Source organism: Dipteris shenzhenensis, chromosome 27 (genome assembly GCF_047967505.1).
Source record: "Dipteris shenzhenensis isolate YYH24624 ecotype China chromosome 27, Dip_SZ_1.0, whole genome shotgun sequence".
Lineage (NCBI taxonomy): Eukaryota > Viridiplantae > Streptophyta > Polypodiopsida > Gleicheniales > Dipteridaceae > Dipteris > Dipteris shenzhenensis.
In genome coordinates, this window is record NC_141622.1 from 10,942,775 (window position 1) to 10,961,080 (window position 18,306).

Sequence of the window (18,306 nt, forward strand, 5' to 3'; positions counted from 1 at the left end):
GTTGACATTATTGTGGACTGCTCTACAAATAGAGGAAAAAGCTTGTACTGGTAAAATTGTAATACTGAGCAGTTTGCGCGACTGCATCAGCCCCCGTGGTATAACTTCCAAGACGTAAATGGGAGACATCGGCTATTAATTGCAGCTTTGCAAGCTAATTTCAACACAGTGTGATTCACGTCTCTTGGAGACTGATCTAGGCATGCCAATCTAAATGTATTTGTCAGCTACGCATCATGCCATATTACCCTATATGACAGAAGGCTTACAGAAAGCTAACAGCACGCAACAGCTTCCTCTTATGGAGACAAAGTGCAGTCCCTGATATCTTTGCAAGAAGTACGTGAACCTGAATTGGTGTGCGAAGCTATTTCATGTTTTTGCCAAGCACGTCGTATCGGTTGCAGTATTGAACGACGGATGATCTATCATTGCTTGCTGTGTCAAGCAAAATGTATCATCGAAACTTAGTGTATCCACCAACCTAAACGAATTCATGGTAAACTGGGCTTGATATACATCTCCTTCGATTGCCCGAATGTCCGAATATGACTTACCTGGGCGACTCGATGGGGACGATGGCAGTATAGTAACGTCTCAAAGGCATTTACGAATGTTTGAGGGACCGTGCTGGCTGATCAAACAGCATAATCGCGCATGTCTGGATCCGATTGAAGGGTCGGCACGAGGATAGACTCTTGATCGCAGCCATCAAAGTGCATCAATTGGAAGAGGTGCGACTCTTCATTCGGAGGGACTGAACTTCATGTAGAGCTGCACACGTAGATGCCATGTAAGCTGGGTCATGTGTAATCCCATGTAAAGGCCTTATGACATGGGAGGGGTTTTGTGGGAAATTGTATTTCCCATATGTGGAAATGTTTTCTTTTAGTATTTGGTGGGAAATTCATCCTATGTGGCCGATTGTAATTTCCCACCTTTCCCCAAAGCATTTTATCTAGTGTTTTTGTAATAAAAGAGTGAGGGCCTCCTCCTTATATGACATGCAAAGATGTCTACATCATAGGAAACTCTAGAAATGTTACTTTTTCCCATGTTCCCAATTTCCCACCACATCATTACCCCTTAACAAGCGGATGCCCAACCACCCAATTGTGGAGTCACCCATGGCTATCCACCTGCATCCAAAGAATGTATCCGATGCTGGGCGCTTAACAGTTCATACAAACTACCCACCTGCTCAGTAGTTCAGGCACTTTTTTGAGTAAGCTTGTAGCCCAAGCGAGATTCCTCCTACCTTGGCCTTGAGCTATACCTCTAGCTCGAGTTGGGAAGTAAAAAGGCATCGCACCATCTGACCTCCTACTGCCACCATACGTTATCTGGTTGAAGGTTGTTATCCTTTGTGTGTGTCACCGAGTAGTGTGAACCTAGCTTAAGTTGAGGGCCACTACACGTAATTTTCAAAACCAACACATTTTGGCCGACTACGTACCACGAAGCCTACCCACGCTCGGGTGCTAAATTTGTAAAGGCCCTAAGTCATGTGTAATACCATGTAGGCATTAGTTGTAAATGTCTTCACACCTCCTCGTTTGTTACCTCCTCTCTTAGAGGATGTGTGAGGAGATCTTGGTCATGTTTGTGCCTAAGGACTTCACATTAGGTACTCTACACACTAGCCCAGCCCTATCAGATAACTCATCTCTCATCATTAGCGTTTCATTCCCCTAACTAGTTCATGGCTCAACTATAGACAATTAAATTCTTCACTTGGTGGGTTCTCCTATGTTGCAAATTATAGATGCTAAGGTTAGTTAAGTGCTGTGGTGTTTTCAAGTAAATTTGTGATTTGTTTGTGCAGCTTACTCTTTTCTTAAGCATTTATGTCTTATCCTATGAGTATTGTTTTATTCTAATCCTAATGATTGAGATATGTGTTCGTAAATGTCGTTTTATTTGTATTGTGCAGTTTGCATTCTGATCCATCACTTGCACTTAGTTCACCGAGCTCACTCAAATCGTTATGCAAGTGCATATAGAGTCTAAGTGAATATTTATAACTAAAAGGAGCCTTGGATTACTTTATTGAGTCATCTTACTAACACCCACTCTCCACCCATTTCATTAATTATGCACTTTTTTTTGTCTTTGGACAAATCCCAAAAAACCTTTCTAAATGGAAAGTTTATGACAAAATCAAAAGTTTAACTTTTTCACACTATCGTTTCTAAAAATAAAGAATCTATTTAATTACACTATTATTTTGAACTAATAACGAAGAAATAAGAAACATGATTCGTACCTTACTCTGTATTGCAAACATCCTAGTATAAATTTTTATTTTAAAGAAATCTAATCCTCTTTTTAAAAATCACTTTTTCTTAGCTAATCAATAATCTAAATAAATAATAATAATTTAAACCATGAAAAATGTGTGTGCCTGTGCGCGCGCGTGCATGCATGCATACATATGTGTGTATATATATATGTAGTATGTATGTACGTACGTATGTATGTATATTATCAAGGCCCATGCATGAGATTAATTTACCATGAGAGTCCTCTAAAGTCTCCAAGACGTAATAATGGTGTTAATAAACACCTTTCTCAGTTTTGAAACTCTAGAGTCTAAAATCTCAAAGACTTAATAACAGTGCCAATAAACCCCTTTTAGAGTTTCAAAAAGCAATAGTGGTAAAATCTCAAAGGACTTTATAATGGTGCCAATAAACACCTTGCAATGGTTACAAGGGTTTTATAAAATGTGTTTGCAAACGATTGAAGCATTTTGAATTATGCATCTTGATGGAGGGGATAGAGGGAGAAAGAGAGGGAAAGGAGAAAAAGGGAGGGAGGGGGAGAGAGATGGATGGAGGGGGAAAGAGAGGGGAAGAGACGAAGGAAAGGGGGAGAGTGAGGGGAGGGGGAGGGGCAGGGGGACGGAGGGAGAGATCACACACACACACACACATAGGAGAGAGGGAGAGGAGAGAGATGGAAAGGGGGGGACACAGAGAGAGAGACAGAGGGGGGGCGAAGGGAGGAACCGATGCGCTACACTTGCCCATGTGGCATGGACATGCTTGTAGGGCTTTTAGTTCATCCATGTTGGTGTGGGATTCACACTGTGGCTGTTGACGAAGGGGAGGGAGGGGAAAAGAGAGAGAAAGGAATGGGGGCAAGAGAGAGAGGGAAAGGAAGGGGAGGGCAAAGGGAAGGGAAGGGAAGGGAAGGGGAAGGAAGGAAGGGGGGAGAGAGAGAGAGAGAGAGAGAGAGAGAGAGAGAGAGGGGGGGGGGGGGAGTGGAGTGGAGAGGGGAAGTAACAGGGAAGGGAAGGAAGGGGAAAGGGAAGGGAAGGGGAGGGTGAGGAGGGGTGAGGAAGCAAAAAGGGGAGGGGAAGGGGGAGGGGGAGGGGAGGGGAAGGGGAAAGGAAAGGGGAAGGGGGAAGGGGGAAGGGGAGGGAAGGGGTGAGGAAGGGGAAAAGGCGGGGGGGGGGGGAGGTGAGAGGGGGGCTCCATAATGCATGCTAGCAGAAGCCACAATCGCCCAACAAAATAAATAAGTTTAAATTATTTTTAGAAATATTTTTTTTTCGGCCACGATTGCGGGGCTGTACAATTTGTGTTTTGGAGGGAAAGGGGGAGGGGAAAGAGGAAGGTAAAGGAAGAAAAGATGAGGGAGAAGAGAGAGGGAGAGGGGAGGGGAAGAGAAGAGAGGGACAAGAGAGAGGGAGAGGGGAGAGGAAGAAGAGGGAAGAGAGGGAGAGTGAAGAGGGAAGAGAGAGCAAGAGGGGATGGGAGGGGACGAGAGGGGATGGGAGAGGGGAGAGGGAGAGGGGAGGAGACAGCAAGGAGAGGAAGAGGAAAAGCAATGGAGGGAGAGGGGAGGGAAGAAGGAGGGGAATGTGAGAGTCAATATATAAGCCATGAAACCCTAAAAGAATTAAATTTGAGTCTTTTTTTCCTCTCCTCTCCCTTCCTATGATTCAAACTTCCCACTCTCCCTCGTCCTGCTTCTTTGCCTTCCCTGCCCTCAAACTTCCCTTCCTTTCCCTAGAGTTAAAACTTCCCTCTCCCCTCCGCTCCCCCTCCGCTTCCCTCCCTTATCTTTCCCCTTCCCTCCCTCGTACAAATATAGCCACATACCCTTTTAATCTTTTATCTTCTTGTTATTGTATAAGGATCGAACAGCACTTCTTTTTTTTTGTTCTACTCCTCCCTTTATCGAAGTAGCAACCACATGTTTTTAGGTTATTTTACCTTGTGAAATAGATAACAAATTACAACTTTTGTTATTTACATTTAGTCCATATGTAATGTAATAGGAAAAACACAAAAAAAAAGAAAGAATGTCAAAGACACATCATACCTTCATCCCCTCCCTCTCCATGTTTTGGGTCTGAACCCCCCTTTGAAGGCTATCTCTCAATTGCTTCCTTCTACCTTCTCACCCTTTCCAAAACCCCATTATCATTATCCTCTTCACCCTTGCTTGTAGCGACAACAAACAACCAAGGTAGCACTTGAACTATTTACATCCTCCATGGGGTCATCCTCCACAGGGTTCTCACCAAACATGAGATTGCCATCTACCATGATGTCATTAGTGGGTTACCACGAGGCCTGTGCGGATCCATGCTTCTCTTTCTTCACATTGGGATTCAAAATGGTATTGCCTGGATTTTTGAAAATTTCATCTTGGACAGCTACACTCATAGACTTCTTTGTAGCTTAAGTAACATGAAATCCACCTGCATTCCATTCAATACTATAGGGAAACAGCTTAGAACTAAACCGACAATACCACCTTAGTTCTAACAATTAGACTAGTTGTAACAAAGAAACAAATAGTACTACAATAGTTGCAGATTGCACTATATTAGTACTACATTAGTACTCTACTATAGAAACTACATTAGTAATATTGGTGCTCTATTGTAGTAGTATTGTAAAGAAATATATAGTGCCATATTAGTACTATATTAGTACTCTACTATAGAAATAGAATAGTACTATATTAGTATTGAATAAAAACAGATAGTGCTACATTAGTATCAAAATAGTACTATATGAGTATTACATTAGTACTATGATATATTAGTATTGGAATAGAAACAAATAGTGCTATGTTAGTACTATAATAGTACTATGTTAATGGTATATTACTAGGCATTAGTAGTTGACTACATTAATACTAGAACAGTGTTATATTAGTACTATATCAGTACTATAAAAGAATAGATAGTATATATTCGTGTTAATATTAGTACTATTCAATACTATATTACTGCTCTAATATATTAGTACTAGAATAGAAACATGTAGTCCACAATATTAGTACTAAAGAGAAACAGATAGTACTATATCAATATTAATATAGTACTATTTGAGTACTACGTTAGTGCTCTAATATATAAGTATTGAAATAGAAACTAATACTGCTATGTTGGTACTATAATAGTACTATGTTATTAGTATGTTAATATGCATTATAATCTACTATATTAATACTAGAATAGTGTTATATTAGTACTATATTAGTGCCAAATTTAGATCTAACACATCACCATTAGTACATATAGTACTAAAACTAGCTGTACAATCTATGTAAGGCTACTTAATTCAATCAGCATATGTAGTATTGAATGATACAATCAGCCTATAATGCTAACATAGCACTATGTTAGTATGATCAGCAGAAGGAATACTAAAGAGTACATTCATTAGCCTATAATGCTAACATGGTGCTTTTTTAGCTTTATAATAGAATGTTTTTAATACTACCAAGTACTATTTTGGTATTCTTCTATATCAGTTGTGGCTTGTGACTCATGTGTAGTAACCATTTCTAAGTATGACTCCAATTTTTGTTTCTCCTCCCCCACCATTCTCTTCCAATCAGATAAGACCACTTGCTGATCATTAGTCATTGTCTCACACGACATATTCCTCAAGTCCCCGTCTTCATAGGTTATTCCTTTGTAAGGCCTTCCAATGTGGTTCCCATGACATGCTCTTATTTGATACAAGTGTTGTCTTGATTAGCAGTCCTCATATTGGTTTCTCAATGGTGGGCAAAATCATCCCAATCCACCTCAGTGCCATGAATACATGCAACATATGCTCACAAAAAATACAGTGCCCACCTCATTGTTCGTGATTGTTCCAGTCTAGTATATCCTTTTATATACATAAATAAATTCTTCATAAAATTCATTCTTGAGGTTTCCAATGTGATATGCTCACCGGCTTGCCTTTTCCACGGTGCCCCAAGTGTCTTGCATCCACTTATACATGTCCTGGTAGAATTCTAGCCTAGCTTTAAGGGAAGACTTCCACTCATGCTTCACCCTGGTTGGAATTGAAAGGGTTTGAAGTGCCTTGCCCTTTCCCTTTTCCTTTGTTTATAGTTCTTTGTTGGAGAGAGAATATGAGGCACTTTCTTGGATTTTCTGATCTTTCTTGGCGACTTCATGTTTTTCTTCAGAGACATGTTTGCTTCTGTACACAAACAATGTTATGGCTCAGCCCTATGTAAAAGTTTTATACAAAAGAAGAACTCAAAAAAGAAGAAGGGGAGAGAGAGAGAGAGAGAGAGAGAGAGAGAGAGAGAGAGAGAGAGTGTGTGTGTCACCTTTTGCAGTTTGCAAAGTTTTATGCAAAGGTAAAAGTACAAAAAGAAGAATAAAGAGAGAGTGATAGAGAGAGAGAGAGAGAGGGAGACTCAAAAAGTCACCTTTTGGTCTATAATCCCTCTCGCCGACATGCTTTTTTCCTGGAAGAAACAAGACCTTCAACAATTCAACCAGCTAGCCGATGAGCTGATGTGTTTGATAAAGTCCTAAACTAGTGAGGAGCTCACAATGAGAATGAGGTGGCTAGAGGTCACAATGAGAATGAGGTGTTAAAAGAATCCTAAACCTACGTGCACCTAAAACCGCAAGACAAAGCCAAAACTTGACTTCGCATCCAATTTCCTACGTTGATCATCATGTATGTGGGCATATGCTATGCAACCAAATATGCCGAGATGCCCAATGTCTGGCTTTTGTCCAGTGAATGCTTCATAAGGAGTCATACCCTGTATCGGTTCGGTAGCAAGCCGATTAAGCAAATAGTAATTTGCAGTGGCCATTGCTTCTGCCCAATACTGATTCAGAAGATGCTTTTCACTAAGCATTGCTCTAGCACTGTCTGCTAAAGTCCCATTCTTCCTTTCAACTCTTGCATTCTGCTGAGGAGTATCTGCACATGTGAATTGTCTTCGAATGCCGTGACTTCTGCAAAAGTTCATGAATGCTGAAGACATGTATTCACCTCCTCTATGTGATCTCATGACCTTGATCTTTCTGCCTGTCTGGTTTTCTACCATGGCTTTGAATTCTTGAAATTTGGAAAACACTTTAGATTTCTCTTTCAGAAAGTAGACCCAACAATATCTACTGTAGTCATCGATGAAAGTCAAGAAAAAAAGTGAACCATTAATGCTGCAGGTCTGGGCATAACCCCATACATCTATATGTATTAAATCAAGAATACCTCGTGCACGAGAGGTACTTCTGACAAAGTTGGTTTGCTTTTGTTTGCTGAAGTAGCATGCTTCGCAAATTTTTCCAAGGAACTGTAGCTTCGGAATCCCAATTTCCATATTCTGATTCTTGAGATCCAACAAGTACTTGAAGTTGACATGACCATATCTCTTGTGCCATTTTGCAAATAGTGGCATCTGTTGCGGTTGAGCTGACATGGCATGCTTATCTGGTACTGTAGCTAGCATTCTGTATAAGCATCCTTCCTTGACACCTTTTGCTACTAGCTGACATCTTTTGGATTTGTCTCTGATAGTGCATTCATCACCGTCGAAGATGACTTCGTAATTGTGTTCCTTCATTTGACCTACTGACAAAAGGTTCTTGCTGAGATTCGGAACATAGAGCACATCTTTCACTAATCCTTTTGTACTAATGAAATTGTTCATAGGGATAATGCATGTCCCTTGAACCAGATTCAGTGTATTGTCTGCTGTATAGATGACATTTTTCTGACCTTCTAATGGTTTCATTTTTATGAACCATTCCTGATGATTTGTCATGTGAGATGATGCAACGCTGTCGATGTACCAAGGATCCTATTCCACTTGGTTGACTTGATAGCTATAATCCTCTTTGGGATTGAAATGAGTGTCTGAGTACACTATATCAGTCTGATGCATTTCCTCGCTTGCAAGAAACATATTCCCATGTTCATTTGCAAAATGACTGTGACTAGAATGTCCACCATGATGATTTCCTTTGCCTCAGAAATTCCCTCGATTACTACTGGATTGACTGCCTTGGTCATACTGCTTCTTGGAGCAATCTCTTTCATAGTGTCCAAACTTGTGACAGTAGTTGCACTGAATGTTTGACACGTTGGTGGATGTATTCCCTCGTCCTTGAAATTTTCCTTGGTTGGAATGATTTCCTCTTTGCTGATTCTGATGTTGCTGAGGATGATGCTAATGCTGATGCTGATGTTGATGCTGACTTTGATTTTTTTGTTGATGATGATCACTTTTTTGATATGATCTACCTCTGCCTCTACCTCTGCCTTTGCCTCTGCTTCTGTCTGAAGTTATGAATGCCTAATCATTAAAGAATGACCTTTACATGCTTAAATGGCCTGAATCCTGAGTTCTTCACTAAGTAGGACTGACTGAAGTTCTTCCAGTGTCAGAATTTGCTGTTGAATGGCAATACACTGGACTAGATTCTCGTATCCATCTCCTAGTCCATTCAGAATGACTTGAACCATTTCTGCGAGGTTCATAGTCTCTCCTACTGCTGCAAGTTGATTGTTATAGTCTTTTATGCGGAGTACATAAGCATGACCAGTTTCACTTCTATTACGAAAACTCTAGTTGATCTGGTTTCTCAGGGTAAGAATCTTGGATGTACTCTTGGACTCATAGAGAGCTGCGAACATATCCCATGCTTCTTTTGATGTCTTGACTGTGTTGAGCTGTCCTAGCATGACATCTTGCACATTCTACTTGATTAGGTGATAGGCGTACTTGTCTTTCTTATCCCATTCTGCTTGAGCTCGGGAAATGGCAGGATCTGCTACTGGTGCAGAAACTGTTTGTGTAGCTGTAGATGCCATTGTAGATCCCATTGCTGGTGCTATGACAATAGATGGAGTAGAGCTACTAGTGGCTAGATTGTCCAATGGTCTAGGTGTAGACCCATTGACATACTCCCATTTGTCCTGAAGTACAAGAATGGTCTCCATTCGGTATTTCAATGTACCGTAATTGGAGTTGTCTAACTTAGCAGATGCCTCCAAATTGATGTTGCTAGTTGTAGACATGGTGCAAGAAATGTACTCAAAAGTGTTGTGAAAATTCTCTGTATGAATCAACTGCAAATACACTGACTATGCCAAGCGAAATCTCTGAACTATCGGTGAAGATAGAACTGCAATATATAAAATCTAATCTGTATTACAAGGCTTGTGGCAATGATGTCGGGAATAGCCAAGAGGCTTTACAAGGCTGAAATGATGTGCACGATGCCGTGAGATAGCCGAATAGACTTTACAATGGTGGCATGTGTGTGTGAAATCAAGTGCTATCTGCCCACTGAAACAATCTGCAATGCCTTTGTACTCTCTAAAGTCTGCTCACTGAACTGATGAATGTAAGGTTTTAGGTAATTAATGATGTGAAACTGTATGTGAGCATATGGTCCGAGTAGGTACTAGTCGAGAATTTCAGGCATGGCTTAGATGGCAACTTGGGGAAATTCAAAGCATCCCCTCTATGGTGATCTAGTCTACTCTAATCTAGATATATACCAACCGTCAATCGATGAAAGATTATTTTGTCCTTTTTAAGTGTTGGGTCAGATGCGTCGATGTAGAGGCAAATGTGCGTGAAGGAAGTGGTTTTGTTGGCAAGGCTAAAATGTGAGTGTAACTTGGGCCAAAATGTGTGCATGATGCAACGAGCACATAGAGCATGAAAAAATGAGCGACTTTTCTTTTTGGAGCACCCTCAAATTCTTCTTGGATCAAGAGATACGACTTGATCTAAGTGGAGGGGCAAAAGGAGTGCAAATGATGCTCAATGATGATGTGTCACTATGGGTCACATGCAGTGTGATGTGTCACTGTGCCTACAGAGGTCTGTGCTGACTGAACAGCTGAGGTGGCACAGGTGATGATGTCAGCACATGACGTGGTAATGATGACATGGCAATGATGATGTGGTAGCTAATGTGGTAATGATGATGTGGCACTGATGATGTGTCAGTGATGATGTGGTAGGTGACATGTCACTGGTGATGTGGCAGGTGACGTGTCACTATGGATAAGAAGCTAACGTGGTAGCCTCACGAGGCTGCTAACATGGCAGTTGGTGGATGTGGCCACGTGTTCAGATAAGGTGATGTGGCAGATTGGATGTTGGTGAGGATAAGGTTAAGCTTGAGTGTGGGGTGCCACGTGGCATTACGTGGGGCACTGGAATCTCTGATGATTCTAAGGGAATCTTCGGGATTCCGTCGTCTTCTCCGTCTTTGGCCTTGCAGTCTGTGAGCTCTTGGAGGAGCTTGAAGTTGCTGGCGTCAGTGCTTGGCTTGGCAAACAATTGATGCGGCAGAGCTTTGGGCTCATTTAGTGGGCGAGGCTTAGAGCGAATGCATGGCAGAAGCTTGAGGCATTGTGTGTGTGTGCAGGAGGCGCTTGGGCGCAGTTGCTATGGAGCTTCGTTTGAATGCTTGGGCTTCACTGGAGTTTGGATATCCACCATCGCATGGTTGTTGTCTTTGCCATTGAAGAGAGCAGCTGCATTTGCCATGGCTGGTTGCTAGGCGGCTGCTATAGCAAAGCTCGTAGGAGATGGATTGATGTGTAGACGAACTATCCATGAGTTTGATGTCGGCTCCTACTGCAATAGTTCATTCACCAGTGGAAGAGAGCTTGTATGTGCCTTTGAGTTGTTGCGAGCTTAGAGGTCATCGGCCAGAGAGCTCTAGGGTGCTCGTTGCTTAGTCGACAGGCTGTGTGTCGAGTATGGCCTGTGAGCTCCTAGTCGATGGAAATGGAGAGGCTTTTGTGTTGTTGGAGCTTAGTGGGGCTCTCAGGCTCGGCTGCTGCAGTCCAAGGGTGAAGCTGACTGAAGGAGAAGAGCGTGGAGGCTGGCGTGCTCCATGGGCTGCTAGTGATGGCGCTTCTTTGTCGTGGGAAAAAGGTGACTCGTACTTTTGTATATTCGTAGGAAAGTACATTGTGCAAAGTACCTCGCAAAAATAGAGGTTGGCGAGGAGTTGTTGTGGGGAGCCGCTCACTTGTCTTTTGTTGCAACCGTTGAGTCGGTTGTTGCATGAAGTAACATTGTAGATGACTTCAATGGTCCTTGGGTGCAACAAGCTTGTAGGAGCAGACTTCAATGGTCCTTGGTTGCAGCAGGATGAAGACACTGATGCAAGGAGTTCGTGGTACTGCAAGTAGTTGATGGAGGTCACCGAATCTAGTTGGTGGCTCAAGGAGCTCAAAGAGAGCTTGTTTCTCCCTCAAAGGCTCACTAGCACTCAAAGAAAGTACACCTCTCTTTTTCTTGACAATGGGATTTCTCACAAAGCTCTCTTCCTCACAAGATCTTACAATCACTCAAAAGAAATGAACTCCTCTTCACAAAATATGGACGGAAATTCTCTCTATGGACGGAATTTTCTCTCAACGGAAGAGAATGGAATGAAACACTCAATCTCTCTTGATCTCTCAATCACTCTTAATCCGTGATCAGTTTGAGTCCAAAAGCCACCTAGAAGAGATCAAGCTCTCCCACTAGGAGGATCCGGAGTTCCATAAGCCAAGTTTCAACATCCTATGGAAACTAATCTCGAGCTTCTAAATCCTTTGGTCTGCAACTCTTGTGTACTTTTCTTGGATTAGTAGGAACTTATACTTCCTTATCTCGAGTTTTAATTGTCATTAACTTGGAGCCCAAATCATGTAATAATTTTGCATTGTTGAACCAGGGTCTCCCAATCAACATTGGGTAAGCATTATCTTCCATAGAGGTAAGCATTCTCTTCCATTGGGTGAGCATTGGGTAAGCATTCTCTTCTATTGTAGAGTCTTGTTTTCAATTGGGCACTGAATCTTTCATAAATCTCAATGTAGATGATGATGCAAATGTGAGTAAATTGTAAATTATAAGTAATTCATTAGGCTTTGATGAACACCTTTACCCCCATTCACTTCCCTTGAGACCATATATGAAAGACATTGCCTTCAAGCACATTTCCTCATGATTGCATGTAGACACAACTTTCTAGCTACTTTGTATATGATCAAGGGCTTTGGATTGCACTCATTGAAGGGAAAAATCTTTATGAGCTAGTTCAAATTGAGTTTTGCCCAACATTACTATATAGCATCTCTTCAAATCTTTCATTATTGGCCATCATATCTGGTCATCATAAAGAGTTTTCCACGAGGATTGAATACCTTGTAGGCTTTTTATTCCCTTTAATAAACCCGTAAAATGGATTAATGAGCAATGCATATAACTTTATTATATCGTCTTATCCACACACCATCCATACCTCCAATCAAGGCATCGTAAAATTGTAAGCTACTCAGCTCAATTAACTTTACACAATGCTCACCTAAATTAGCTTCACGTAATGATGCATAAATCTAAATTGATATACAATAGTACATTTCCACTTGCAGACCTATTGGAAGGACTCAAATTGGTGATATATTTATAGATACAACAATGATTCATCATTAAAATCTATCAAACACCATGTTGAGGTGTAAGAAAGAGGGAGAGCTCAAAGTAGAGGAGACGACATATAAGATTAAATAACTATGTATGGCTAGATTGCAAGATGAAGAAAATGGGGGTAGAGAGAGAGAGAGAGAGAGAGAGAGAGAGATGTATACAAGCGGGTAACTACATGTAGAGTCTTTCTCTATCACTTGTGCAAATGCAGACCAAAGAGGCATCCCAATCTCTTATCGTCACAATTTCGTAATAGATCAAACAAAGCTGAATTAGTAGTGTATATTTGTCTTGTAAAAGGAAGTCTACCTATTCACCAAACTACTATATTTGTCTTGTCAAAGGAATCTACCTAAAGTCTTTTGTTTGAGACACATAAATAACAACCAAGTTGGATTGCAAGCAAGCTACAAAAGTGACCAAGAGGCCTTAAGTCCATTTTCCAAGCAACAAGGAACCACGAATCTACTAGTTAAAGTGAAGTAATGTAAGACTCTCTCTCCATATGATATATTGCAGGTATATGTGTGTTCGCCAACCCATCCCACCACGTCATGGCTTTACCCGTCTTTTCTTCGATATGAGTCCTCTAGCTGCCACCTTTCCTCACGTCGACTTTCACAATTTGCTCCTTCTTCACTGCTGATTGTCTTCCATTTGTTTGTCAGCATCCAGATTGTTACTGCTTCTGATCTCTTCTGCACTGTTTTGGGTCGCCCATATCTGCTATACGTCCCTTTTCCGAGATTCCGTTCGACGACGCTCGACATCTGTCCTTGGTGTAAATCTTCCCATGGCCACTGATAAGAAGCTCCGAGGTGGTCCGGTGGTGTGGCAAGCAGCTAAGCCCTTCGTCAATGGTGGGTTATCTGGCATGTTGGCAACGTGCGTTATCCAGCCTGTTGACATGATTAAGGTGATTGCCAAGCAACTACCTTTGCTGCATGACATACAATCCTTCATTTGCAACAAACAACTGCGTTTGTGTTTGTGGGTTGTCTAACTCAACTTTTAGTTTCGTCTTTCTAAATTTCAATTTTGATCTCAAAAGTAATTTGGTCCTGGAACGTCTTACTACGAATTATCTTTGGAACCACTTTTTTATTGTCATTTTCTTAAGCCTATGAACAACTGGAGGAGACTCTTGCCAAGAGATCTTAGGATCGTTAGGTCTACTAGTACTAACCAATTCGAGGAGGCTTTGCAGGTGCGAATACAGTTGGGCGAAGGCTCGGCGACGCAGGTGGCAAAACGCATGTATCAAAATGAAGGGGTTGGTGCATTCTACAAGGTCGGTTGTTTATCCTGAAGCTTTGCATTAGAATTTTTTACTTTATTTGTATACCTGCTAACGGCAATACGTCACTTCAAGCTCACTTGGACCATGTATCACATAAAGAAACAACTTTCGATCGCTTCACACTGAGGATGCATGGAAAACGCCACTTGAAGGCAACTCAGCTAATTATCACCGGAGAGCTTAAGTTGTTGAACTGCATTGGGCCTCACGTCCAACTATGTTTTGCAACTTACAAATGCCAGATTACAATTTCAACTTGGGGACCTAAACTAATGTCGGGGAGGCGATGGAGTGATCATCCGTTCGCCTCTGGTTTTGTTAGGTGCCCTCGGCATGCCATATATTGTCTTGTAAGTGTTGAGATTTGAACCCCTAATTCTACCTCTAGTGCAAGGGTTCTGGACATGCAATATGGCCCATGTGTTATAACACCTAAGACCAAATCCAAATTCAGTTGAAAAAAAAAAGAAGATCAAATCCAAATTCTGAAACACGAATTCTAACTTTGGATATAGTTTGAAAAATAGCATGGGATGGAGGGGATGGATTGTATGCCTCCTAAGCTGCAATTATGGGCCCGTAGATTAATCACCTTAGTTGCCCATCCGCTGGGCAAAGGAACAAGTTCCTAAGGTTGCACTTCCTCAGACGGTTCAATTTACACCGACATTTGTGGGACTTATGTGTAAATTTATGAATTTGAAAGGCCTCCCGCTTGTTCTAAGTTTATTGATTTTGCTTTGTTAGCTGCACAAGCAATAATTATACTGAAATAGTGCCTTCAAAAGTTGATAGATAGAAAAAGAGGCCATTATAGTTTAATCTGAAACGCATCATGCAGAATTTGATCACTGCATTCAACACACGCCATCAGATTCCTATGGCCCTTTGTGTGCTCCAGCCTGTGTAGCCCTGGATCAGAGATCAGCAAATACTCCATGAGACTGGATGGTGTGCGTGTGTGTGGGGGATGTATGCGTGTCCTATCCTGTTTGAGGTCTGGGCAGTTTACAGGCCTTGCCCTCAGGCTCATCAGTAACTTGCTTGAGTGTTCAAGGGTTGTTCGAGCCAAAGAAAAACCTTGATTAAAGACCCCTTCTTGTATCTTTATCTTCTCTCCCTTAGCTTTGCTTGCAGTCCCTGTTGATAATTACATGGAGAGAGAGAGAGAGAGAGAGACGAATGGAAGCAAGGAGGATGGAGGTACATGAAGGCAAAGCTGAGGCAAAGTACACTGATTGATGTTGATAGAAAAGGGTTCAAACAAGTGCATTCTGCCTCATTTTATAGGCAGAGCAAAGTGCCTTATCTTCTCACACACACGACTGATGATGTGTCACAAAATCAAATCTAATCTAGTGACCCTTCAAACTTACACAAGCCCACCAACCAAAACCTCATTCCCACTCACACTGAAACTAAACCCCAAACTAGAACCCTATTCACACTTGCACTCAAGCAAACACATAAATTACAGGTCTGGTTCTCACACTCGGCTTCAAAATACCCAACAAACCCACATTTGGACCAAAGGTGGTGAGACTTCAACACACAAAGAGAGAACCAATCTCCAACCCCACTGCAAGGAGGTGGTCTCAATGTGTGCACCTCCAGTGGCACAAATATCCCCTCAATCAGGTTGTGACTGGCAGATAGTTTACGTGGGGCAGGTTCCCCCCTTAATGCCAGTGATGTCACCCTTATTTTGGCTTCGTTTCCAAGATACCGTGTCTTGGGGCTCGTGCATAGATGATGTCAATAATGATAGTGCAACCTGTGATGATATATCCAAGGCCATTGAAGTGATTCACAGTTCATACATGAACTGCCTCGAAATTTAAAAGCTCTTTTACATTCATTTTATAGACTAACGGTTTTGACCTTATCCTTTCCTTGCGAAAAAATATCACACAGGCAAAAATCAGCTGAGGCTTCATGCTGGCACCTGAGGTGAGGGATACGCAATAGAGGGAAGGAAAGAGCAAGAGCTACTGAAGTATATACTGGCTGTTTTTTATGCTGTATTTGATTTTCAGGTGCAACAACCATCTCTACAATGAGCTTAAGCAACAGGAACTCTAATTCATAATAGTTGCGGGATGCGCTGCATGTGAACAATTGCTCACAAATTGTTGTGGTATTGTTTTCTGTCTCCAATTTTTTTATCTCGCAGCTCTTGTGCTTTGGATATAAACAAACATCAGAGAAAGTGAAGAAGTGCAAGACAGTCCAAACCAGAACTGAACGTGGGGAGCTTGGGGTCTTCCTTACAAAACAAGTAGCTAATCCTTGAGACCCTACCACTAAGGCTTTTGATCAGAGGGCATGAGATGTTCATAGCACAAAGCAGCAGGGATTTCCACAAGATGACGGTGTTGTGTGGTCTAATTGCCTGCAGACTCGGAAAAGGTTGCAGAGTTGAAAAAAAGACTTGCATGACAAGTCCGGTGCTGTATAAATAAGAAACAGTGTTGCTATAGAGGTTTCTCCCTTGAATGTATAGAGATGATCCACCAAAACAATGGGAACTGCTGTTCAATAAGCTTGAAACCTTGCTGACGAAAGGAATTTGTCCTGAAACTTCAAAAAAAGGTGTTGATCCACCAAGTAATCCACTATAGGCAAGAATGAAAGCTTCCAACAAAACACAATAGGAGCCTTCTCTACTCTGGAGCTCGTTTCTCTGCAACTCTTGAAGCCACTAACTTCTATGAGCACAGAAGCCCACCAGTTATTTGAGCTTCCCCTACCTAACTTGGGTTCTGATACATTGATAATTACAGATGTGCTTTATAGGTAGCTTTACCCTAGGGTATAGGAGAGTTTTGTGATCCTGCTAGGGAGGGATCCCCTTATCCTCTTCATTTCCCTTCCCTTCTGTTGGTCATCCTTATCCTCCTCCTCTTCGTCCTCCTCCTCTCCACCTCGGCCTTCTATTCCCACCTTATCCTCCTCTTCCTCTCCACCTTAGCCTTCTATTCCCAGCTTATCCTCCCCTCCTTCATCATGCTCTATCACCCATCCCCTTTTAAAGCCTAGCGCTGTGGATAGCTCGTTTGGTGACCTTGCAGGCGGTCCACGGATCATCCTTCCCCCCTTTTGGTGTCGTTGATATGGCAGTGGGTTGGGAGGATCCCCCACCTTGCCCTTCTTTTTGTTGATGTAGAGGGGCTAGGAGGGCAGGGAACACCCCTCCCCCTTTTGAGATCTATGTGATGGAGTAGAGGAGTGGGAAGGTCTGCCACCCTTTGTTGTTGTAACACAAGGGTTGTTAGGGCAGGAGTGCCCCCCCTTGTCTTAGCTCCTTGCGTGCCCCTTGGCCTATTGTAAGAGCTTGGGGATGTGGGGGTAGGTGCACCCCTCCCCTTGTGGTTGTTGTCTATAGCGGGGGATGTGAGAGGAATATAGAAGCCATGATTCGACAGAGCCATCTCCTCCTACATCACGCAGCATTGGCCAATGGCTACAATCCCATTGTAGATGGCTTCACAAAGAACTGGTTTTGGACCACTCCTCATCGACAGGAGGATGCTGGATGGAAAGGCTTACCCGACCTAGTAGAGGAGACCAGCTTCCCCTGCTGAGGTCAGAAAACTCGACAGGTGAAAGGATCCCTACACTTGATGAGGGGGAGGCCCTGTCAAAAGGAATCCCAATGACCGGGACCCCTAAGGTGGAGGGCACAAACTCCTCATCATCCATGAAAGTCGCTGAATCAGCCAGTGTCGAAAAAGAGTTCCTAAGAAGCAAGTCTGGCCGAGGAGTGCGAAGAAGACGTACACTCGTGGAGGAAGGAGGAGAAGGACCTGCCAGGCCTCTATCAGTACGTCTGAAGTTGGGAGTTGAGGAGGCCTGTGACTGGGCTGAAGAAGGATCTGTAGTCCTCATCTGTGCAAACACTCCCTCAGCTGTGGCATGAATAGTCTGAGGGGGAGAAGTATTGGTAGCCTCATGATCAGAAACGAAAATGACCGGGGCTGGTGCATCTGAAGTCCCCTCTTGATGTGGAACTATAGTATCTGGGGCTGCAACAGCATCCACCTCTGGAGTCTAGATGGCATCTGTCTGAACTGGATCAAGGGTCTCCTCCTGAGATAAAGGAGCCACTCTGACCGCTCTCCAACGTGGTACTGGGAGTGTTGCAGGCTTTGGGCGCCCTACTGTCCCTAGTGGTCCTGGGGGTGCGCGAAGCAGGGTGCCCTGCTGCTCCTAGTAGTCGTGGAGTGCATGGTACAGGCCGCAGGGGAGGTGCAGACGGGGTAGTACAT

The 18,306-nt window shown here is 42.6% G+C and overlaps 1 protein-coding gene across 3 annotated transcripts in view; it reads left to right on the forward strand.

Annotated features, from left to right (window-relative positions):
* Window positions 1-13,333: 13,333 nt before the first annotated feature.
* LOC147883849 (mitochondrial dicarboxylate/tricarboxylate transporter DTC-like) overlaps window positions 13,334-18,306 on the forward strand; it is a 103,385-nt gene continuing 98,412 nt past the window's right edge. Inside the window, exons 1-2 of one of the 3 annotated variants that reach the window (XM_087398740.1) lie at window positions 13,334-13,654; window positions 13,946-14,029. In XM_087398740.1, coding sequence (XP_087254866.1) covers window positions 13,532-13,654; window positions 13,946-14,029 — 207 coding nt within the window. In that variant the 5' untranslated portion in view covers window positions 13,334-13,531. The other 2 variants (XM_087398742.1, XM_087398741.1) reach the window with 2 other exon arrangements.